Source organism: Salmo salar, chromosome 15 (genome assembly GCF_965601325.2).
Source record: "Salmo salar chromosome 15, fSalSal1, whole genome shotgun sequence".
In the NCBI taxonomy this organism is placed as follows: domain Eukaryota; kingdom Metazoa; phylum Chordata; class Actinopteri; order Salmoniformes; family Salmonidae; genus Salmo; species Salmo salar.
Genome location: NC_138305.1, coordinates 21,315,875 through 21,341,202, shown reverse-complemented (window position 1 = coordinate 21,341,202; position 25,328 = coordinate 21,315,875). Strand labels below are relative to the sequence as shown.

General features: G+C 42.3%; 1 protein-coding gene across 4 annotated transcripts in view; it reads right to left on the bottom strand.

Annotated features, from left to right (window-relative positions):
- Positions 1 to 24,705, bottom strand: part of LOC100195249 (HBS1-like (S. cerevisiae)) — an 80,638-nt gene extending 55,933 nt beyond the window's left edge. The window contains 4 exon segments of one of the 4 annotated variants that reach the window (NM_001140278.1): positions 16,244 to 16,510; positions 17,892 to 18,020; positions 21,106 to 21,171; positions 24,571 to 24,705. In NM_001140278.1, coding sequence (NP_001133750.1) covers positions 16,244 to 16,510; positions 17,892 to 18,020; positions 21,106 to 21,171; positions 24,571 to 24,613 — 505 coding nt within the window. In that variant the 5' untranslated portion in view covers positions 24,614 to 24,705. 4 annotated transcript variants of the gene reach the window in all.
- Between the last annotated feature and the right edge of the window lie 623 nt (positions 24,706 to 25,328).

Here is a 25,328-nt window from a genome sequence, read left to right as displayed (position 1 = left end):
TACAGCTAGTTATAGACAGCTAGTTATAGACAGCTGGACATACAGCTAGTTATAGACAGCTAGTTATCTTGTTATGGATAGGGGGCAGTATTTTCACGGCCGGATAAAAAACGTACCCGATTTAATCTGATTATTACTCCTGCCCAGAAACTAGAATATGCATATAATTATTAGCTTTGGATAGAAAACACTCCAAAGTTTCTAAAACTGTTTGAATGGTGTCTGTGAGTATAACAGAATTCATTTGGCAGGCCAAAACCTGAGAAGATTCCAAACAGGAAGCGCCCTCTCTGACTATTTCTTGGCCTTCTTGATCATCTCTATCCAAAGCAGGGGATCTCTGCTGTAACGTGACATTTTCTAACGCTCCCATAGGCTCTCAGAAGGCGCCAGAACGTTGAATGATGACTTTGCAGGCCATGGCTGAAAAACAGTAGCGCATTTGGTAAGTGGTCGATCTGAGAACAATGAGACTGGCGCGCGCATGCACGAGACGACTCCATGTTTTTATTTTCAGTCTTTGAACGAAAACAAGGTTTCCCGGTCGGAATATTATCACTTTTTTACGAGAAAAATCACAATTTTTTTTATTTTAAACAGCGTTTGACATGCTTCGAAGTACGGTAATGGAATATTTTGAATTTTTTTGTCACGAAACGCGCCGGGCGCGTCACCCTTCTTTACCCTTCGGATAGTGTCTTGAACGCACAACAAAACGCCGCTATTTGGATATAACTATGTATTATTTGGAACCAAACCAACATTTGTTATTGAAGTAGAAGTCCTGGGAGTGCATTCTGACGAAGAACAGCAAAGGTAATCCAATTTTTCTTATAGTAAATCTGAGTTTGGTGAGTACCAAACTTGGTGGGTGTCAAAATAGCTATGTACTCAGAATATTGCAAAATGTGCTTTCACCGAAAAGCTATTTTAAAATCGGACACCGCGATTGCATAAAGGAGTTCTGTATCTATAATTCTTAAAATAATTGTTATGTTTTTTGTGAACGTTTATCGTGAGTAATTTAGTAAATTCACCGGAAGTGTTCGGTGGGAATGCTAGTTCTGAACGTCACATGCTAATGTAAAAAGCTGGTTTTTGATATAAATATGAACTTGATTGAACAAAACATGCATGTATTGTATAACATAATGTCCTAGGAGTGTCATCTGATGAAGATCATCAAAGGTTAGTGCTGCATTTAGCTGTGGTTTTGGTTTTTGTGACATTATATGCTAGCTTGAAAAATGGGTGTCTGATTATTTCTGGCTGGGTACTCTGCTGACAATCTAATGTTTTGCTTTCGCTGTAAAGCCTTTTTGAAATCGGACAGTGTGGTTAGATAAAGGAGAGTCTTGTCTTTAAAATGGTGTAAAATAGTCATATGTATGAAAAATTGAAGTTTTCGGATTTTCGAGGAGTTTGTATTTCGCACCACGCCTATCATTGGATATTGGAGCAGGTGTTCCGCTAGCAGAACGTCTAGATGTAAGAGGTTATAGACAGCTGGACATACAGCTAGTTATAGACAGCTGGACATACAGCTAGTTATAGACAGCTAGTGATAGACAGCTGGACATACAGCTAGTTATAGACAGCTAGTTATAGACAGCTGGACATACAGCTAGTTATAGACAGCTAGTTATAGACAGCTGGACATACAGCTAGTTATAGACATCTAGTTATAGACAGCTGGACATACAGCTAGTTATAGACAGCTAGTTATAGACAGCTGGATATACAGCTAGTTATAGACAGCTGGACATACAGCTAGTTATAGACAGCTAGTTATAGACAGCTAGTTATAGACAGCTGGACATACAGCTAGTTATAGACAGCTGGTAGTCAGGTTTTTGGTAGTCAGGTTTTTCCACCTGGTAAAAACCTGGTAGTCAGATTTTCCGACCTGGTAGTCAGGTTTTCCGACCTGGTAGTCAGGTTTTCCGACCTGGTAGTCAGGTTTTTCGACCTGGTAAGTCAGGTTTTCCACCTGGTAAGTCAGGTTTTCCGACCTGGTAGTCAGGTTTTCCGACCTGGTAGTCAGGTTTTCCGACCTGGTAGTCAGGTTTTTCGACCTGGTAGTCAGGTTTTTCGACCTGGTAGTCAGGTTTTTCGACCTGGTAGTCAGGTTTTTCGACCTGCAGGTTTTTCACCTGGTAGTCAGGTTTTTCACCAGGCACCTGGTAGCATGTAGGTTTAAGCTGGTTTTAGTGGTGAAGAATGTTTTCTAGAGTGAATTAACGGGTGGAAACCCATGGTAGCACAGCTATGCCACACCTTGTTGTGGTCCATGAGAAAACACACACTTTCCACACAAACACACGAGTTATACACACAGTAGGGATCCCGTACTCTAACGGACGTCAAAATCTTTAACCAGAGATGTTTCTTTTTCTAAATACTGTAAAAACTATTTGTTGGAATGTTCTTTGTGCACAGTCGTTCTTCCTAAATTCCCTTTCCCCTTCGTGTCTCACTCGATTACGTTCTGACGGCTCCCCGTAAGCCTACAGAAATAAATACCTATTAAAAACGTATCTGATGTGACACACAAGCTACAAAATGTGTTTAACTCACCCAATTGAGACCTGTTTCAAAATGTTCACTCTGATAATAACTCTGAATAAGACAGATGTGTTATCTGTCACGGTTATATTAAATGAGGCATTGTTGCACACTGTGCAAAAACAAATTCCAGTGTGGGCTTTGTGTTCTAAAAATATATATTTTTCCATTCCAGTTCTGGAGGACTCTGAAAAATAATTATGTGAGTACTTAAAACAGTCAAAACATTTCAAATACACACACATCACCCAGAGAGAGAGAGGACTGATCACCCAGAGAGAGAGAGGCATGATCACCCAGAGAGAGAGGCCTGATCACCCAGAGAGAGAGGACTGATCACCCAGAGAGAGAGGCCTGATCACCCAGAGAGAGAGAGGACTGATCACCCAGAGAGAGAGAGGACTGATCACCCAGAGAGAGAGAGGCCTGATCACCCAGAGAGAGAGAGGCCTGATCACCCAGAGAGAGAGGCCTGATCACAGAGAGAGAGGCCTGATCACCCAGATCAGAGAGGCCTGATCAGAGTACAGAAATGAACATCTTTATTTCAGTGTTATTAAAAAACACAAACCTCAAGCAATTTTTTATTTTTTTTTACTCAGTTAAGAACAAATTATTATTTATAATGACGGCCTAGGAACAGTGGGTTAACTGCCTTGTTCAGGGGCAGAACGACAGATTTGTACCTTTTCAGCTCGGGGATTCGAACTTGCAACCTTTCGGTTACTAGTCCAACGCTCTAACCACTAGGCTACCCTGTCTCCCCAGGTAGCCTAGCCGTTGTCTGCCTGCGAGTGTCCCAAACGGGATGCTATTCCCTATATTATGCACTATTTTACACTAAATCTTTTCCCTATAACTTATAGTCCAAGCCCTAAGGGCCCTAGTCAATAGTGCACTTCATAGGGAATTAGGGTGCCATTTGTGTCAATGGAAACAACTCGACATCACCTCTTTAAAAGACAGTGAAAAGCTTAATTGTTTTGATGGACAAAAGGCCTTCAGTTTAACACATTATTTTTATTTCATTAGTGCTTCATGTCATACTTACGATCATGCAAACCATTAAAGAGGTTCAAGAGTGTGTGTGTGTGTGTGTGTGTATATATATATGTGTGTGCACATACTTGAGTAAAAGTAAAGATGAAAGTATAGATACCTTAATAGAAAAATGACTCAAGTAAAAGTGAAAGTCACCCAGTAAAATACTACTTGAGTAAAAGTCTAAAAGTATTTGGTTTTAAATATACTTAAGTATCAACAGTAAATGTAATTGCGAAAATATACTTATGTATCAAAAGTAAAAATATAAATAATTTCAAATTACTTATATTAAGCAAACCAGACAGCACGATTTCCTTGTTTTTTTTAATTTACAGATAGCCAGGGGCCCACTCCAACACTTAGACATAATTTACAAACAAAGTATTTGTGTTTAGTGAGTCCTTAAGGCCAAAGGTAGTATGATGACCAGGGATGTTCTATTTAAGTGTGTGAATTGGGCCATTTTCCTGTCAAAATGTAACGAGTACTTTAGGTTGTCAGGGAAAATGTATGGAGTAAAAAGTACATTATTTTCTTTAGGAATTTATTGAAGTAAAAGTAAAAGTTGTCAAAAATATAAATAGTAAAGTACAGATACCCCCAAAAACTACTTAAGTAGTACTTTAAAGTATTTTAAAACCACTGGTGTGTGGACGTGTTTTACTATATTTGTAGGGACCAGAAGTCCCCACTAGAATAGTAAACTAACAAACATTTGACCAACTGGGGACATTTTGTTGGTCCCCACAGGGTCAAATACTATTTCAAGGGGGTTTAGTGTTAGGAGCTAGGGTCAGGTTTAAAATTAGGTTTAGGGTTTGAATTAGTGTCAGGGTTAGAATTAGGTTTAAAATGAGGTTTAGGGTTTGAATTAGTGTCAGGGTTAGAATTAGGTTTAAAATGAGGTTTAGGGTTAGAATTAGTGTCAGGGTTAGAATTAGGTTTAGGGTTTGAATTAGGTTTAGAATTAGTGTCAGGGTTAGAATTAGGTTTAAAATTAGGTTTAGGGTTAGAATTAGAATCTGGGTTAGAATTAGGTTAGGTTTTGGGGTTAAGGTTAGGGAAAATAGTACTTTGAATGGTTATAAATTGTGTGTCCCGACAAGGTTAGTAAAACAATTGTGTGTGTGTGTGTGTGTGTGTGTGTGTGTGTGTGTGTGTTCAGTCATGGGAAAAACTCCAGGTGTCCTGTAAACTCAAACGTCTCCCCCTCCAAACACACACACACACACACACATGCACACGCACGCACACACCACACACACAGGTGGTAAGCCAGAACAAAGGTTAACAGATGCATATTTCCAATTCCAGCTGTACAACCCCTCTAGCCTATATCACTATTCTTTCCTTCTGAAGATGATTTCGCTTATCTTTCTTGAAAAGAGTTACCGTAAAAGAGTTACCGTAAAAGAGCTACCGTAAAAGAGATACCGTAAAAGAGATACCGTAAAAGAGATACCGTAAAAGACTTACCGTAAAAGAGATTCACACTCAAAAAGATGCTAGAATTATAGACAAAAATCCAACAAAAAGCCTCTATTCCTAATTACAAAAAAAAACACAATCCAAATCTTTTTTTTTTCTCTCTCAATAAAATTCTCAGAATACTTTCAAAAGAGCAGTTTTGGGAAATTCACTTTCTTTTCTAAACCTACAACTGCCGAGTATCAAATCAAATCAAATGTATTTATATAGCCCTTCTTACATCAGCTGATACCTCAAAGTGCTGTACAGAAACCCAGCCTAAAACCCCAAACAGCAAGCAATGCAGGTGTAGAAGCACGGTGGCCAGGAAAAACCTCCCTAGAAAGGCCAAAACCTAGGAAGAAACCTAGAGAGGAACCAGGCTCTGAGGGGTGGCCAGTCCTCTTCTGGCTGTGCCGGGTGGAGATTATGACAGACCATGGCCAAGATGTTCAAATGTATCCATGTTGTTGTGCTTGAATCCATGAATCCACGTTCCTTGCTTGGCGTACGAGGCAGCCTATAGTCAGACAGTCAGTCCACTTCCGTAGCACCTACACTCCAGGGTGAAGTTTCCCCTACGTACACATCTAGTATCAGCTTCCCCTTCCTCAAGCAATAACCTTAACCATTAGTGGTGAAAATGCATAACTGACCCCAGATCAGCATCTAGGGGTCTTTACCCTACTCCCTAGAACATGTGAGGTAACCTAGCAACAGGCAGTCCACTTCCTTAGCAACCTCTACTTGGGGTGAAGGCCTTCTTCTGATTGGCTCGTACGATGTCGTCGGGGGGGAGGGCGTGTCGAAAGGTGAAAGGTGAGGAATATCCTACCACCTATCAGGCAGCACCAGAGGAGCTCAAGGGCCTAGTTCGAGGAGAGGAATGTCCTACCAAATCAAATTTTATTGGTCACATACACATGTTTAGTAGATGTTATTGCGGGTGTTTCTTGCTCCAACAGTGCAGTAATATCTAACAATTTCACAACAATACACACAATATACACAAATATAAAGTAAAGGAATGGAATTAAGAATATATAAATATATGGACGAGCAATGTCAGAGCCGCATAGACTAAGATACAGTAGAATAGAATACAGTATATACATATGAGATGAGTAAAGCAGTATGTAAACATTATTAAAGTGACTAGTGTTCCATTTATTAAACTGGCCAGTGATTCCAAGTCTATCTATATGGGGCAGCAGACTCTTAGGTGCAGGGTTGAGTAACCGGGCTAAAACCGCCTAGTGATGGCTACTTAACAGTCTGATGGCCTTGAGATAGAAGCTGTTTTTCAGTCTTTCGGTCCCAGCTTTGATGCACCTGTACTGATCTCGCTTTCTGGATGATTGCGGGGTGAACAGGCAGTGGCTCGGGTGGTTGTTGTCCTTGATGATCTTTTTGGCCTTCCTGTGACATCGAGTGTTGTAGGTGTCCTGGAGGGCAGGTAGTTTGCCCCCGGTGATGTGTTGGAGAGCCCTGCGGTTGCAGGCGGTACAGTTGCCGTACCAGGCGGTGATGCAGCCCGAAAAGATGCTCTCAATTGTGAATTTGTAAAGGTTTGTGAGGGTTTTAGGTGCCAATCCAAATGTCTTCAGCCTCCTGAGGTTGAAGATGTGTTGCTGCGCCTTCTTCACCACACGGTCTGTGTGGGTGGACCATTTCAGTGATGTGTACGCCAAGGTCCCGTCGATGTGGATAAGGGGGCACTCCACTGTTTCCTGAAGTCCACGATCAGCTCCAGGTTATTTTCCTGGCACCACACTCCCAGGGCCCTCACCTCCTCCCTGTAGGCTGTCACGTCATTGTTGGTAATCAGGCCTACTACTGTTGTGTCGTCTGCAAACTTGATGTTTGAGTTGGAGGTGCGTCTGGCCACGCAGTCATGGGTGGACAGGGAGTATAGCAGAGGGCTGAGCACGCACCCTTGTGGGGCCCCTGTGTTGAGGATCAGTAAAGTGGAGGTGTTGTTTCCTACCTTCACCACCTGGGGGTGGCCCATCAGGAAGTCCAGGACCCAGTTGCACAGGGCGGGGTTCAGACCCAGGGCTTCAAGCTTAATGATGAGCTTGGAAGGTACTATGGTGTTGAATGCTGAGTTATTGTCAATGAACAGCATTCTTACATAGGTATTCCTCTTGTCCAGATGGGACAGGGCAGTGTGCAGTGTGATGGCGTTTGCATTGTCTGTGGATCTATTGGGGTGGTAAGCAAATGGAAGTGGGTCTAGGGTGTCAGGTAAGGTAGAGGTGATATGATCCTTAACTAGCCTCTCAAAGCACTTCATGATGACAGAAGTGAGTGCTACGGGGCGATAGTTATTTAGTTCAGTTATCTTTGCCCTCTTGGGTACAGGAACAATGGTGGACATCTTGAAGCATGTGGGGACAGCAGACTGGGATAGGGAGAGATTGAATATGTCCGTAAACACTCCAGCCAGCTGCTCTGCGCATGCTCTGAGGATGCGGCTAGGGATGCCATCTGGGCCGGCAGCCTTGCGAGGGTTAACACACTTAAATGTCGTACTCACGTCGGCCCCCGGAGAAGGAGAGCCCACAGTCCTTGGTAGCTGGCTACGTTGGTGGCACTGTGTTATCCTCAAAGCGGGTGAAGAAGGTGTTTAGCTTGTCCGGAAGCAAGACGTCGGTGTCCGTGACGTGGCTGGTTTTCCCTTTGTAGTCCGTGATTGTCTGTAGACCCTGCCACGTACGACTCGTGTCTGAGCCGTTGAATTGCGACTCCACTTTGTCTCGGTACTGACGGTTTGCCTGTGTGATTGCCTTACGGAGGGAATATCTACACTTTTTTGTATTCGGCCATATTCCCAGTCACCTTGCCATGGTTAAATGGGGTGGTTCGCTCTTTCAGTTCTGCACAAATGCTGCCATCTATCCACGCTTTCTGGTTTGTCACTTCTCAGACAGCGCCAGAGTGGCTCCTCACTGGAGTAAAACCTGCTTTTATAAACCGCCGTTCCGCAACAAATAACAATTCTAAATTCAATTGCGTGTTAAAAACTTTGGTGGCCACGATTTAAAAGAAATGTATTTCTCAATCTCAACTCGAAAAGCGCGCCTCCCATTCGGATGCAAAACCCTGCCTACCGTCACCCTCCAGTTTGCAACGTGAACTAGAGGCAGTATAATGGAACGTAAGCTAGAGGAAGTATAATGGAACGTGAGCTAGAGGCAGTATAATGGAACGTGAGCTAGAGGCAGTATAATGGAACGTGAACTAGAGGCAGTAGAATGAACTAGAGGCAGTATAATGGAAAGTGAACTAGAGGCAGTATAATGGAATGTGAACTAGAGGCAGTATAATGGAATGTGAACTAGAGGCAGTATAATATAGAATGAACTAGAGGCAGTATAATGGAATGTGAACTAGAGGCAGTATAATATATAATGAACTAGAGGCAGTATAATGGAATGTGAACTAGAGGCAGTATAATGAAATGTGAACTAGAGGCAGTATAATGGAACGTGAACAAGAGGCAGTATAATGGAATGTGAACTAGAGGAAGTATAATGGAATGTGAACTAGAGGCAGTATAATGGAATGTGAACTAGAGGCAGTATAATGGAACGTGAACTAGAGGCAGTATAATGGAATGTGAACTAGAGGAAGTATAATGTATAATGAACTAGAGGCAGTATAATGAAATGTGAACTAGAGGCAGTATAATGGAACGTGAACTAGAGGCAGTATAATGGAATGTGAACTAGAGGAAGTATAATGTATAATGAACTAGAGGCAGTAAAATGGAATGTGAACTAGAGGAAGTATAATGTAATGTGAACTAGAGGCAGTATAATGGAATGTGAACTAGAGGAAGTATAATGTATAATGAACTAGAGGCAGTAAAATGGAATGTGAACTAGAGGAAGTATAATGTAATGTGAACTAGAGGCAGTATATTGTATAATGAACTAGAGGAAGTATAATGTAATGTGAACTAGAGGAAGTATAATGTATAATGAACTAGAGGCAGTAAAATGGAATGTGAACTAGAGGCCGTATAATGTAATGTGAACTAGAGGCAGTATAATGTATAATGAACTAGAGGCAGTATAATGGAATGTGAACTAGAGGAAGTATAATGGAATGTGAACTAGAGGCAGTATAATGTAATGTGAACAAGAGGCAGTATAATGGAATGTGAACTAGAGGAAGTATAATGGAATGTGAACTAGAGGCAGTATAATGGAACGTGAACTAGAGGCAGTATAATGTAATGTGAACAAGAGGCAGTATAATGGAATGTGAACTAGAGGCAGTATAATGTATAATGAACTAGAGGCAGTATAATGGAATGTGAACTAGAGGAAGTATAATGGAATGTGAACTAGAGGCAGTATAATGTAATGTGAACAAGAGGCAGTATAATGTAATGTGAACTAGAGGAAGTATAATGGAATGTGAACTAGAGGCAGTATAATGGAACGTGAACTAGAGGCAGTATAATGGAATGTGAACTAGAGGCAGTATAATGTAATGTGAACAAGAGGCAGTATAATGGAATGTGAACTAGAGGCAGTATAATGTATAATGAACTAGAGGCAGTATAATGGAATGTGAACTAGAGGAAGTATAATGGAATGTGAACTAGAGGCAGTATAATGTAATGTGAACAAGAGGCAGTATAATGGAATGTGAACTAGAGGCAGTATAATGTATAATGTGAGGAAGATACAAAGCGAGAGGATTCACTCTCTCCGAAATAAATCCAATGCGTTTCTATGGGCTTATTTTGGGCCTAAGTGTCGCCTGCCTTCCCACCTTCGGACGACTCCCATTGTTAGGGCTGAAACACAAGCATCTTGTCATTATATACAGATCTCTGACAGTATTTTCTGTTGGTCACGTCCTTTTACTGTTTGAATATTTTTTTTAACCATTTGTTGATGGTTAATGAGGGTCAGTTAGTCGGAACCAAATATGACCGAAATTTGCATCCCTAGTTTCTTTAAAACCTGTTGAGGCTAGGGGGGCAGTATTTTCACGGCCGGATAAAAAACGTACCCGATTTAAACTGGTTACTACTATTACCCAGAAACGAGAATATGCATATAATTAGTAGATTTGGATAGAAAACACTCTAAAGTTTCTAAAACTGTTTGAATGGTGTCTGTGAGTATAACAGAACTCATATGGCAGTCAAAACCCTGAGACAAATCCTAACAGGAAGTGGAAATCTGATTTGTGGAATCACTTTCAAGCCTTTGCCTATGAAACACACCGTGAGTTAGGATTCATTTAGCACTTCCTAAGGCTTCCACTAGATGTCAACAGTCTTTACAAAGTGGTTTGAGTCTTCTCCTGTAAAAACTGACCGAACGAGAGGCCTGGAAAGTTTGTCATAGGGGGAGGGCCATTACTACTATGATGCGTGTGCCCGTGGGTACTCTTTCGTTCCGAAACGTTTTGTAAGACAATGCAATCGTCCGCCTTGAATATTATTGAAGTTCTGATTGAAAAAGGCCCTAAAGATTTATGTTATACAACGTTTGACATGTTTGAACGAACGTTAAAAAAAAAATGCACATTCGTGAGGACAAGTCCCGCGCGCTTCGTACATTTGGAGTAGCCTTCAGAACGCGCTAACAAGAAGGAGCTATTTGGACATAAATTATGAACTTCTTCGAACAAAACAACATTTGTTGTGGACCTGGGATTCCTGGAAGTGCCTTCTGATGAAGATAATCAAAGGTAAGGGAATATTTACAATAGTATATTTGATTTTAGATGGTACTAGTCTGTATCGCCTAGCCTATTTTTCTGAGCATAGTACCTCGTTTATTGCAAAGTGTGATTTCCCAGTAAAGTTATTTTGAAATCTGGCAATGCGGTTGCATTCACGAGATGTTAATCTATAATTCTTTGAATGACAATATTATATATTTTACCAATGTTTTCGAATAGTAATTTTGTAAATTGTAGCGCAGATTCACCTGCAGTTTTGGAGGCTAAATATTTTCTGAACATCACCGCCATTGTAAAATGCTGTTTTTGGATATAAATATGAACTTGATAGAACAAAAAATCCATGTATTGTCTAACATAATGTCCTAGGAGTGTCATCTGATGAAGATTGTCAAAGGTTAGTGCATAATTTTAGCTGGTATTCTGCTTTTGGTGACGCCTGTCTTTGCATTGAAAATAGCTGTGTGTAATGTTTTGTCAATGTACTGTCCTAACATAATCTAACTTTATGCTTATGCTGTAAAGCCTCTTTGAAATCGGACAACGTGGTTGGATTAACCTGTTGGGGGTAGGGGGCAGTATTGACACGGCCGGATAAAAAACGTACCCGATTTAATCTGGTTACTACTCCTGCCCAGTAACTAGAATATGCATATAATTATTGGCTTTGGATAGAAAACACCCTAAAGTTTCTAAAACTGTTTGAATGGTGTCTGTGAGTATAACAGAACTCATATGGCAGGCAAAAACCTGAGAAGATTCCTTACAGGAAGTGCCCTCTCTGACAAGATCTTGTTCTTCTTGTCTCTGTTTATTGAAGACTGAGGATCTTTGCTGTAACGTGACACTTCCTACGGCTCCCATAGGCTCTCAGAGCCCGGGAAAAAGCTGAATGATATCGAGGCAGCCCCAGGCTGAGACACATTTGCGCGTTTGGCAAGTGGCCGATCAGAGGACAATGGGCTTAGGCGCATGCACGAGTCGACCCCGTGCTTTATTTTCTTTCGTCTTTTTACCTAAACGCAGATTCCCGGTCGGAATATTATCGCTTTTTTACGATAAAAATGGCATAAAAATTGATTTTAAACAGCGGTTGACATGCTTCGAAGTACGGTAATGGAATATTTAGGATTTTTTTGTCACGAAATGCGCCGTGCTCGTCACCCTTATTTACCCTTTCGGATAGTGTCTTGAACGCACGAACAAAACAGAGGATATTTGGATATAACAATGGATTATTTGGGACCAAACCAACATTTGTTATTGAAGTAGAAGTCCTGGGAGTGCATTCTGACGAAGAACACCAAAGGTAATAACATTTTTCTTATAGTAAATCTGACTTTGGTGAGTGCTAAACTTGCTGGGTGTCTAAATAGCTAGCCCTGTGATGCCGGGCTATCTACTGAGAATATTGCAAAATGTGCTTTCACCGAAAAGCTATTTTAAAATCAGACATATCGAGTGCATAGAGGAGTTCTGTATCTATAATTCTTAAAATAATTGTTATGCTTTTTGTGAACTTTTATCGTGAGTAATTTAGTACATTTTTTGTAAATTCACCGGAAGTTTGCTAGTTCTGAACGTCACATGCTAATGTAAAAAGCTGGTTTTTGATATAAATATGAACTTGATTGAACAAAACATGCATGTATTGTATAACAATGTCCTAGGTGTGTCATCTGATGAAGATCATCAAAGGTTAGTGCTGCATTTAGCTGTCTTCTGGGTTTTTGTGACATTATATGCTAGCTTGAAAAATGGGTGTCTGATTATTTCTGGCTGTGTACTCTGCTGACATAATCTAATGTTTTGCTTTCGTTGTAAAGCCTTTTTGAAATCGAACAGTGTGGTTAGATTAACGAGAGTCTTGTCTTTAAAATGGTGTAAAATAGTAATATGTTTGAGAAATTGAAGTAATAGCATTTCTAAGGTATTTGAATAACGCGCCACAGGATTCCACTGGCTGTTACGTAGGTGGGACGATTTCGTCCCGCCGGCCCTAGAGAGGTTAAGGAGATGTTTATCTTTCAAATGGTGTAAAATAGTTGATTGTTTGAGAAATTGAAATTATTAGATTTTTGCTATCTTGTCAAGCAATCCCGTTACCGGGATGAGAACGGGAAGGGGTCCCATAGAGGTTTTTAACAAGCACTTTTAATTTCAAACTGAACCTCTCTGCTGTTTGACAACCAGACCTTTGAATACTATTTCAAATCATTTCAAATACTTTATCTGAGCTTGATTGAGCTTGCCTGGAGCAATGGAACCAATAAAACAGTCAGAAAACGAACCATTGGCATGAAAACGAAATTGACTATTCTAGAGTTGAGTCATAGCCTACATTTCATATCTCAAATCTCAAAAATTAACAACAACAAACATACAGTACCAGTCAAAATTTGACAGCTACTCATTCCAGGGTTTGTCTTTATTTTCAATATTTTCAACATTGTAGAATAACAGTGAAGACATCAAAACTATGAAATAACACGTATGGAATCATGTAGTAACCAAAAAAAGTGTTTAACAAATCAAAATATATTTTAGATGTTAGAGTCTTCAAAGTAGCCAACCCTTTTCTCTTGATGACAGCTTTGCACACTCTTGACATTCTCTTTCCTTGTTTTGATGTCTTCACTATTATTCTACAAATTTGACTTGAAAACAAAGGTTTGAATCCAGCGTTGTTTCGTGTACCAGTTGTGCCATTGAAAATCTCTTCCCTACTATTTTGCAATCTACATGTCACAGCTGTACATTTTTTGGTCCTTAAATGAAACTGGAATACTTTTTAATTTATCACAATTTTCTTTAACCAATTTTGGTCTTTATTTCTGGTGCCGACAGACAAGTTCCTTACTTTGTCCCCCTTCCACTTGTCTCTTCCATTTCTGCTGTAATGCTGCAATTCGTTGGTTGTAATTTTGGGTAGAGCAGACATTTCCATATATATATGTTTATTAGCTGCATGTGTAACATAACTCCACCAGTCCCTGTTATGATATTATTTACAAAGACTATTATTATTTTGATTTTTTTTAATCAATTAGTATATTTGAGTTTATTCGTAATATTTGTTCTGTCTTTACTGGTGTATTAAACTGAAATTGCAACCAACTTTCTATGGCTTGTTTTAAAAAAGATAACGATATATTGTTCCTTCTGTTCCTCGACACTGTCTCAGCGCTCTACGGACAATTCCTTTCCACCTCATGGCTTGGTTTTTTGCTCAGACATGCACTGTCAACTGTGGGACCTTATATTAGACAGGTATGTGCCTTTCCAAATCATGTTCAATCAATTGAATTTACCACAGGTGGACTCCAATCCAGTTGTAGAAACATCTCAAGGAGGATCAACGGAAACAGGATGCACCTGAGCTCAATTTCAAGTCTCATAGCAAAGGGTCTGAATACTTATGTAAATAAGGTATTTGTTTTTATTTGTAATAAATTTGCAAAAAAAACTTTTCACTTTGTCTTTATGGAGTATTGTGATGTCGTTATGGGGTATTGTGATGTCGTTATGGGGTATTGTGATGTCGTTATGGGGTATTGTGATGTCGTTATGGGGTATTGTGATGTCGTTATGGGGTATTGTGATGTCGTTATGGGGTATTGTGATGTCATTATGAGGTATTGTGATGTCATTATGGGGTATTGTGATGTCATTATGGGGTATTGTGATGTCATTATGGGGTATTGTGATGTCATTATGGAGTATTGTGATGTCATTATGAGGTATTGTGATGTCGTTATGGGGTATTGTGATATCGTTATGGAGTATTGTGATGTCGTTATGGGGTATTGTGATGTCATTATGGGGTATTGTGATGTCATTATGGGGGTATTGTGATGTCATTATGGAGTATTGTGATGTCATTATGGGGTATTGTGATGTCATTATGGGGTATTGTGTGTAGATTGTTGAGGATATGCATTTATTTAATCCATTTTAGAATAAGGCTGTAACGTGACAAAATGTGTAAAAAGTCAAGAGGTCTGAAAACTTTCTGAAGGCACTGTACATACTAAAAAAATCTTGCATATCTTAATTTATTTCTACAATTAACAAACAATATGAGTTTTAATGTTGGCGGTTCATACGAAGGATTGTTACCTTTAACCAGGATCAGCATTACAAACATTTTAGAAAACAATTGTGATTCATCCTATTTTGTCCCTAACATCTTTACCCCTTACCAACAGATGTGGGACACACACACACACACACACACACACACACCCCACAAACAACCACAAGCTCAGATGTTCAACAGCTGTTCCATCCCTGAGCCCAACTCAACAGAAGACTTGAATGCATATAGAGTTGTAGCTGTTTGAGAAGGCATGCGACACGGAGCAAGAATGGGGAGATTTGATTAACCAATGTCATGTCCTTGCTGACAGGAGTTCAGATACACCCCTCTTCCCCTCTTCACCCACACACGCTGCTCCCCCCGTTGTCAACCCATCTCCCTAAGCACCTCTGTACAATCACACATTTGCTTATTATTGTGCCACCAGGGCCACCATAATATACCCGCTCTCTGATTGTCCTAGTGTGACCCCCTCCCTCCGTCTCTCCATGGGTTACTGCAGCTAGTGTTGCCAGCACTGTCACTACCTAGGTGGGGGGCCTATTTCAACCATACTGACATATTGCTACTTGTAGGCTACTTGTCTAATTGGTCTCAATACAATTCATGACGTGTAGCCTAACGTGAGCAACGATGTGTCAACTCTGTGATTCAGAGCATTATTACTGGCTAAGCGTTAGAATAAGCCTAATCAATATTTGCAGCTGTAGGTGGTATTAACTTCGTTTGGGATAGGTGGCAGTATTTTCACGGCCGGATAAAAAAACATACCCGATTTAATCTGGTTACTACTCCTGCCCAGAAACTAGAATATGCATATAATTAGTAGATTTGGATAGAAAACACTCTAAAGTTTCTAAAACTGTTTGAATGGTGTCTGTGAGTATAACAGAACTCATATGGCAGGCCAAAACCTGAGAAGATTCCATACAGGAAGTGCCCTGTCTGACAATTTGTAGTCCTTCTGTTGCATCTCTATCGAAAATACAGCATCTGTGCTGTAACGTGACATTTTCTAAGGCTTCCATTGGCTCTCTAAAGCCGCCAGAAAGTGGAATGGGGTGTCTGCTGTCTCTGGGCGAAGAACAGCAGGAGTATTTGTAAGTGGTCAGCCTGGGGACAGTGACACTGGAGATGCGCGTTCACAAGACTAAGGTTAATATCTCTAGGAGCTGATCCACCGTCAATATTGTGAAATAATGATAAAAACATTATTTTTTTTAAAATAGTTAATTAAGGAAAGATTTGAACTGAAAAAGCTGATCTTCGGCCGTTGTAGGAAAGACGCATCGTTAATATTCCCTGTAAACCTAAATTGGCCATTTGGAAACCGGGCCCTGGAGTAAAAAACCATACCTTTCTCTGGTCGCGGTGCAGCTGAGGCTTCCTGATTGGCTCTTGGTACAACTGCCGTCTCCTTATTCGCTCTCTGCGGCAGTGGTGCGTCGTTATTGGTTCTGGCGTCCAGGGGGGCCGGCAGCCCGGCGCTCTCGTCTGATAGAACGGCATCCAAGGCTCTCTGAGGGTCGAAGGCGCACCGCAAGGCAGCCTGGGTAAGGACCGACTCTGGCACGGCATCACCCAGCACCGCACGCATCTGGTCCAGACACGAGTACAATTTGCCTGTGGAGACACACACAATGTTCATTCAGGGGTTCCAATAAGAGTTGAATCATGTTACAGCTGAAAGTCACCTTCCAGGGGGGTGGTGGGGGTGGGTGGGGGTAAGGGTACCTTGGTCCAGGGGGTTGGTAGGGGTAAGGGTACCTTGGTCCAGGGGGGTTGGTGGGGGTATGGGTACCTTGGTCCAGGGGGGTGGGTGGGGGTATGGGTACCTTGGTCCAGGGGGGTGGGTGGGGGTAAGGGTACCTTGGTCCAGGGGGGTTGGTGGGGGTAAGGGTACCTTGGTCCAGGGGGGTTGGTGGGGGTAAGTGTACCTTGGTCCAGGGGGGTTGGTGGGGGTAAGGGTACCTTGGTCCAGGGGGGTGGTGGGGGTAAGGGTACCTTGGTCCAGGGGGGTGGTGGGGGTAAGGGTACCTTGGTCCAGGGGGTTGGTGGGGGTAAGGGTACCTTGGTCCAGGGGGTTGGTGGGGGTAAGGGTACCTTGGTCCAGGGGGTGGTGGGGGTAAGGATACCTTGGTCCAGGGGGTTGAGGTTGGGGGGGTTGGTGGGGGTAAGGGTGGTCCAGGGGGGTGGTGGGGGTAAGGGTACCTTGGTCCAGGGGTGGTGGTGGGGGTAAGGGTACCTTGGTCCAGGGGGGTGGTGGGGGTAAGGGTACCTTGGTCCAGGGGGGTGGTGGGGGTAAGGGTACCTTGGTCCAGGGGGGTGGTGGGGGTAAGGGTACCTTGGTCCAGGGGGGTGGTGGGGGTAAGGGTACCTTGGTCCAGGGGGTTTGTGGGGGTAAGGGTACCTTGGTCCAGGGGCTTGGTGGGGGTAAGGGTACCTTGGTCCAGGGGGGTGGTGGGGGTAAGGGTACCTTGGTCCAGGGGGTTTGTGGGGGTAAGGGTACCTTGGTCCAGGGGCTTGGTGGGGGTAAGGGTACCTTGGTCCAGGGGCTTGGTGGGGGTAAGGGTACCTTGGTCCAGGGGGGTGGTGGGGGTAAGGGTACCTTGGTCCAGGGGCTTGGTGGGGGTAAGGGTACCTTGGTCCAGGGGGGTGGTGGGGGTAAGGGTACCTTGGTCCAGGGGATTTGTGGGGGTAAGGGTACCTTGGTCCAGGGGCTTGGTGGGGGTATGGGTACCTTGGTCCAGGGGCTTGGTGGGGGTAAGGGTACCTTGGTCCAGGGGCTTGGTGGGGGTAAGGGTACCTTGGTCCAGGGGGGTGGTGGGGGTAAGGGTACCTTGGTCCAGGGGCTTGGTGGGGGTAAGGGTACCTTGGTCCAGGGGGGTGGTGGGGGTAAGGGTACCTTGGTCCAGGGGCTTGGTGGGGGTAAGGGTACCTTGGTCCAGGGGGGTGGTGGGGGTAAGGGTACCTTGGTCCAGGGGGGTGGTGGGGGTAAGGGTACCTTGGTCCAGGGGGTTGAGGTTGTGTGTGAGGGTGGGAGAGGTGGGTATGGCCTCCTCCATCTCCTCTTCCTCTAGGGGAGGCTCAACGTTGGGCCTCTCCTGCCTGCTGGAGTAGATGAACTGGGCCGCTATGGATACCACAGAACACACAACGGATCACTCAAGAGCCAATCACAGTGCTTGGGAATGTCAACAATGGGTCACAAGTCAGTTAAGAACAAATGTATTATTTACAATGATGGCCTACCGGGGAACAGTGGGTTAACTGCCTTGTTCAGGGGCAGAAACACAGATTTGTCCCTCGTCAGCTCAGGGATTCAATCCAGCAACCTTTCAGTTACTAGTCCAACGCTCTAACCACTAGGCTACCTGCCGCCCCATGATAATGTTAAGTAAACTAGACATCTTCCATATTGACTGATCTGATATTAAAAGGTTGAGTTAAGTAAGAATTCTCCACAAACCAAAGTTTCTATCATATGAAAGGTTGCAAGATCGAATCCCCGAGCTGACAAGGTACAAATCTGTAGTTCTGCCCCTGAACAAGGCAGTTAACCCGCTGTTGAATGAATGAATCTAGTTGATGATCCCTGATTTAAGGTTACTCATTATGTATTTATTATTACATGCTATTACTTTTCTATTATTTATCTCTTTTCCTTCTCTCAGCGTGGATGGGAACAACCCGTAACTAAGCATTTACTCTTAGTCCAGACCTGCTGTTTACCAAGCATGTGACGAATACCATTTTGACTCGATTTGACAGTATAGAGTACTTGGGTAGTGTGACAGACCTGTAGCAGGGGAGATACAGTATAAAGAACTTGTGTACTGTACTAGATTGGTGTGACAGACAGACCTGTAGCAGGGGAGATACAGTATAAAGAACTTGTATACTGTACTAGGGTGGTGTGACAGACCTGTAGCAGGGGAGATACAGTATAAAGAACTTGTGTACTGTACTAGGGTGGTGTGACAGAACTGTAGCAGGGGAGATACAGTATAAAGAACTTGTGTACTGTACTAGATTGGTGTGACAGACCTGTAGCAGGGGAGATACAGTATAAATAACTTGTGTACTGTACTAGGGTGGTGTGACAGACCTGTAGCAGGGGAGATACAGTATAAAGAACTTGTGTACTGTACTAGATTGGTGTGACAGACCTGTAGCAGGGGAGATACAGTATATAAAGAACTAGTGTACTGTACTAGCGTGGTGTGACAGAGCTGTAGCAGGGGAGATACAGTATAAAGAACTTGTGTACTGTACTAGGGTGGTGTGACAGACAGACCTGTAGCAGGGGAGATACAGTATAAAGAACTTGTGTACTGTACTAGGGTGGTGTGACAGACAGACCTGTAGCAGGGGAGATACAGTATAAAGAACTTGTGTACTGTACTAGATTGGTGTGACAGACCTGTAGCAGGGGAGATACAGTATAAAGAACTTGTGTACTGTACTAGGGTGGTGTGACAGACCTGTAGCAGGGGAGATACAGTATAAAGAACTTGTGTACTGTACTAGGGTGATGTGACAGACCTGTAGCAGGGGAGATACAGTATAAAGAACTTGTGTACTGTACTAGATTGGTGTGACAGACAGACCTGTAGCAGGGGAGATATAGTATAAAGAACTTGTGTACTGTACTAGGGTGGTGTGACAGACAGACCTGTAGCAGGGGAGATACAGTATAAAGAACTTGTGTACTGTACTAGGGTGGTGTGACAGACCTGTAGCAGGGGAGATACCGTATAAAGAACTTGTGTACTGTACTAGATTGGTGTGAAAGACCTGTAGCAGGAGAGATACAGTATAAAGAACTTGTGTACTGTACTAGGGTGGTGTGACAGACCTGTAGCAGGAGAGATACAGTATTAAGAACTTGTGAACTGTACTAGGTTGGTGTGACAGACAGACCTGTAGCAGGAGAGATACAGTATAAAGAACTTGTGTACTGTAGGAGGGTGGTGTGACAGACAGACCTGTAGCAGGGGAGGTACAGTATAAAGAACTTGTGTACTGTACTAGATTGGTGTGACAGACCTGTAGCAGGGGAGATACAGTATAAAGAACTTGTGTACTGTACTAGGGTGGTGTGACAGACCTGTAGCAGGAGAGATACAGTATAAAGAACTTGTGTACTGTACTAGGGTGGTGTGACAGACCTGTAGCAAGGGAGATACAGTATAAAGAACTTGTGTACTGTACTAGGGTGGTGTGACAGACCTGTAGCAGGGGAGATACAGTATAAAGAACTTGTGTACTGTACTAGATTGGTGTGAAAGACCTGTAGCAGGAGAGATACAGTATAAAGAACTTGTGTACTGTACTAGGGTGTTGTGACAGACAGACCTGTAGCAGGGGAGATATAGTATTAAGAACTTGTGTACTGTACTAGGTTGGTGTGACAGACAGACCTGTAGCAGGAGAGATACAGTATAAAGAACTTGTGTACTGTACTAGATTGGTGTGACAGACCTGTAGCAGGGGAGATACAGTATAAAGAACTTGTGTACTATACTAGATTGGTGTGACAGACCTGTAGCAGGGGAGATACAGTATAAAGAACTTGTGTACTGTACTAGATTGGTGTGACAGACCTGTAGCAGGGGAGATACAGTATAAAGAACTTGTGTACTGTACTAGGGTGGTGTGACAGACAGACCTGTAGCAGGGGAGATACAGTATAAAGAACTTGTGTACTGTACTAGGGTGGTGTGACAGACCTGTAGCAGGAGAGATACAGTATAAAGAACTTGTGTACTGTACTAGGGTGATGTGACAGACCTGTAGCAGGGGAGATACAGTATAAAGAACTTGTGTACTGTACTAGGGTGTTGTGACAGACCTGTAGCAGGGGAGATACAGTATAAAGAACATGTGTACTGTACTAGGTGACAGACCTGTAGCAGGGGAGATACAGTATAAAGAACTTGTGTACTGTACTAGGGTGGTGTGACAGACAGACCTGTAGCAGGGGAGATACAGTATAAAGAACTTGTGTACTGTACTAGGGTGGTGTGACAGACCTGTAGCAGGGGAGATACAGTATAAAGAACTTGTGTACTGTACTAGGGTGGTGTGACAGACCTGTAGCAGGGGAGATACAGTATAAAGAACTTGTGTACTATACTAGATTGGTGTGACAGACCTGTAGCAGGAGAGATACAGTATAAAGAACTTGTGTACTGTACTAGATTGGTGTGACAGACCTGTAGCAGGAGAGATACAGTAGTCATCATCAACAGACTGTCCATACATGTCGTCATCGTCAAGGTCTGCAGAAACACCAGAAAAAGTGGTACAGTTAACAGTGGCAGGTAGCTAGCTAGGTCCCACATAAACACACATCGTAATCACTCACACACACACAAACACAAACACACAGACAGTATGCTTTCATTGAAATGGCTGCCTATCACTTGGCCTAGTCAGCAACTCTGCCTGGCTGGCTGACAGCTCGTACGAGGCCTTTACTGGTGGACTGGATACACAACAATATCTTTCAATAGTGAAACAATCACCTAACATTGAATAATGACTATACTGTAAAAATTTTACTAAATTGCTAATAGCCGCCCGTCCTTTTTAATAGCCGGGCAATGGCACATAAACGGCCATTTCTAAATCAACTGTTTACCAGGTTACCGTGAATTACCATGAATTTGTTACATTAAGTAATGACTGGGGAAAAATGCCAATCATCCATTTTTTTTTAAATCGCCAGTAAGAAACTGCTAGTCATTGGCTGCTGAGAAGTGATAACTAACTACCAAGCACAACTTTGGGAGTACAGATCCCTTGAACTGCTTAGTCAAAGAGGAGAATAATTATTCTGTCAACGAATAAATACACATATAAAAATATATATATATATTAGGCATACTAAGATAAAAAAAAAACGTGACAGTGTAAATGATAACGCATCAGTGAAAGAAATTAAGACATTTATTAAAATGCTGGAATTGAATGCTGCAAATAAACAATTAACTACAGTGCATTCAGAAAGTATTCAGACCCCTTGACTTTTTCCTCATTTTGTTACGTTACAGCCTTATTATAAAATGTATTAAATTTGATTTTTTTCCTCATCAATCTACACACAGTACCTCATAATGACATCACAATACCCCATAATGACATCACAATACCCCATAATGATGGAAGCAAAACGAGGTTTTTAGACATTTTAGAAAATGTATTGAAATTAAAACTGAAATGCTACATTTATGTAAGTATTCAGACGCTTTACTCAGTACTTTGTTGAAGCACCTTTGGCAGCGATTACAGCCTTGAGTCTTCTTGGGTAAGACGCTACAAGCTTGGTACACCTGTATTTGGGGAGTTTCTCCCATTCTTCTCTGCAGATCCTCTCAAGCTCTGTCAGGTTGGATGGGGAGTGTCGCTGCACAGCTATTTTCAGGTCTCTGCAGAGATGTTTTCGATCGGATTCAAGTCCAGGCTCTGGCTGGGCCACTCAAGGACATTCAGTCTCCTGAAGCCAAGCCACTCCTGTGTTGTCTTGGCTGTGTGCTTAGGGTCATTGTCCTGTTGGAAGGTGAACCTCCGCCCCAGTCTGAGGTCCTGAGGGCTCTGGAGCAGGTTTTCATCAAGGTTCTCTCTGTACTTTGCTCCATTCATCTTTGCCTCGATCCCGACTAGTGTCCCTGCAACTGAAAAACATCCCCACAGCATGATGCTGCCACCACCATGTTTCCCCGTAGAGATGGTGCCAGGTTTCCTGCAGACATGACGGTTGACATTCAGGCCAAAGAGTTCATCTGACCAGAGAATCTTGTCTCTCATGGTCTGAGAGTCCTTTAGGTGCCTTTTGGCAAACTCCAAGCGGACTGTCATGTGCCTTTTACTGAGGAGTGGCTTCTGTCTGTCCACTCGGCCATAAAGGCCTGATTGGTGGAGTGCTGCAGAGATGGTTGTCCTTCTGGAAGGTTCTCCCATCTCCACAGAGGAACTCTGGAGCTCTGTCAGTGACCATCGGGTTATTGGTCACCTCCCTGACCAAGGCCCTTCTTCCCCGATTGCTCAGTTTGGCCGGGCGGCCAGCTCTGGGAAGAGTCTTGGTGATTCCAAACTTCTTCAATTTAAGAATGATGGAGGCCACTGTGTTCTTGGGGACCTTCAACGCTGCAGACATTTTGTGGTGCCCTTCCCCAGATCTGTGCCTCGACACAATCCTGTCTCGGAGCTCTACAGACAATTTCTTCGACCTCATGGCTTGGTTTTTGCTCTGACATGCACTGTCAGCTGTGAGACCTTATATAGCCAGGTGTGTGCCTTTCCAAATCATGTCCAATCAATTGAATTTACCACAGGTGGACTCCAATCAAGTTGTAGAAACATTTCAAGGATGACCAATTGAAACAGGATGCACCTGAGTTCAATTTCAAGTCTCGTAGCAAAGGGTCTGCATACTTATGTAAATAAGGTATTTGTTCTTTTATTTGTAATAAATTTGCAAAATGTTCTAAAAACCTGTTTTCAAACCGAATTTCAACTCAAATTGTATTTGTCACGAGCCGAATACAACAGGTGCATCACCTTACCGTGAAACGCTTACCTACAAGCCCTTAACCAACAGCGCAGTTCAAGAAAGAGTTACTAAATAAACTAAAGTAAAACAAACATAATTAAATCAAAAAGTAACAAGAAAATTACACAACAATGACAAGGCTATATACAGAGGATACCTGTAGCGAGTCGATGTGTGGGGGTACAGGTTAGTCAAGGTAATTTCTAAAGTGACTATGCATAGATAATAAACAGCGAGTTTTCGCTTTGTCATTATGAGGTATTGTATTGATGAGGTATAATAATAATAATTTAATCCATTTTAGATTAAGGTTGTAACGTGACAAAAATGTGGAAAAGGGGAAGGGGTCTGAATACTTTCTGAATGCACTGTATAGAATTAACATTTTGGGGCAATTCGACCAAATTCACATAGAAATGGGAGTTATAGATCGGTCATTCTCATCGAAAGCAAGTCTAAGAAGGGGTAGATCTGTTCTATGTGCGCTATTTCTACGCTTCCTGTTCTTAAGTTTCGTTTTTGCTTCTTTTACTTTTAAGTTTTGTACACCAGCTCTAAACAGCTGAAAATACTATACTTTTGGTTATGGAAAATAGATTTCGCAGACGTTTAGATGGTTGAATGATTCTCTACATTATACACCCTTGTTTTGCCACATTAACTGAAATAAGGCAAACTATTAGAAATTTAGCAACCAGGAAACGGTGGAGCTATTTCTACATAGCGCAGCTTTAAATACGTTTCATGGTTCGTTTCCTTGCCCCGATACTCATGAGTATCCCGATATCCTAGCTAGGCTAGTTAGCTTTTCAAGTTCCACTCACTGAAGCTGGCCAGTAGGATACTCATGAGTATCCCGAGCTAGCTAGCTAACTAAACAATAATATGAACACATACAGGCGATAGAGTAGCTTTAGTTAAATTAGCTAAATAGTTAGACTTAGTTCTCTGAAATATATTCCTTTAATGTTAATATTACGACATATAACAGCCCAAATAGGACACGACAGCAAAATAAATCGACGCTTATCAAGCTAGTCGGCTAACGTTAGCTAGCTCGCTAGCTAGATAACAAGTTGGGTTAGTTCAGGCCTTTTCATCACTAGCACTTTTCACAGATTCTAACCTTCATCATAGTTGTATCCTCGGACATTTCTGTGCCGGGACATGTTGCCTTATACTTGTCCTTTCGGCCGTGTAGAGGAGGGTTTTTTGGGGGCTCACAGTGTTTGTTGTAACATGTCATGCGTCCATATGGGCGAAGCGAGAGGTTTTACTCCGCTCGAAATCTGGCCACGAAGTGAGGAATAGTTTGTATGGAGGTCAATGGAGAAAAAAAAATGTTGAATTTGGTCAACAACAAAAAAATATATATAATTACTAATTTGCTACGTGAGATTATTTGATCAAATAGAATTATCGTAATGACTAGATTGTTATGAATGGACGACTTTATTTTAGAGTTCCTCTTGTCATAGAGATAGATAGATGACTCCTAATGGATTATAACTCGTTTTTGCATTGTCATTGAGGGTTTCCACTATTTTAAAGTATTCAACTGGGTGAAGACTCCTACGAGTTGAGAGCAATCAGCCAGTGAAGAAGAATCACAGTGACTATTTTAAAATGGAAATTGCGTCAATGGCGCTACCCGTGTTGTCACAGACCCTGTAATGGTACAGAGACAAAGAGGAGTCAACTATCTATCTCTATGGCCTGTTGTTCACACTCTTTTATCTTCCCTCTCATTGGCTAGAATGGTCCCACCTGACCTCGCCTTCCCTTCTATCTTTTCGGACATGTAATTCCATTGTTAGAGCGGTGCCTCGAATATCTATAATATAATAGACAATCTTTTGACTTTCCTAGAGCCATAAACCCCAT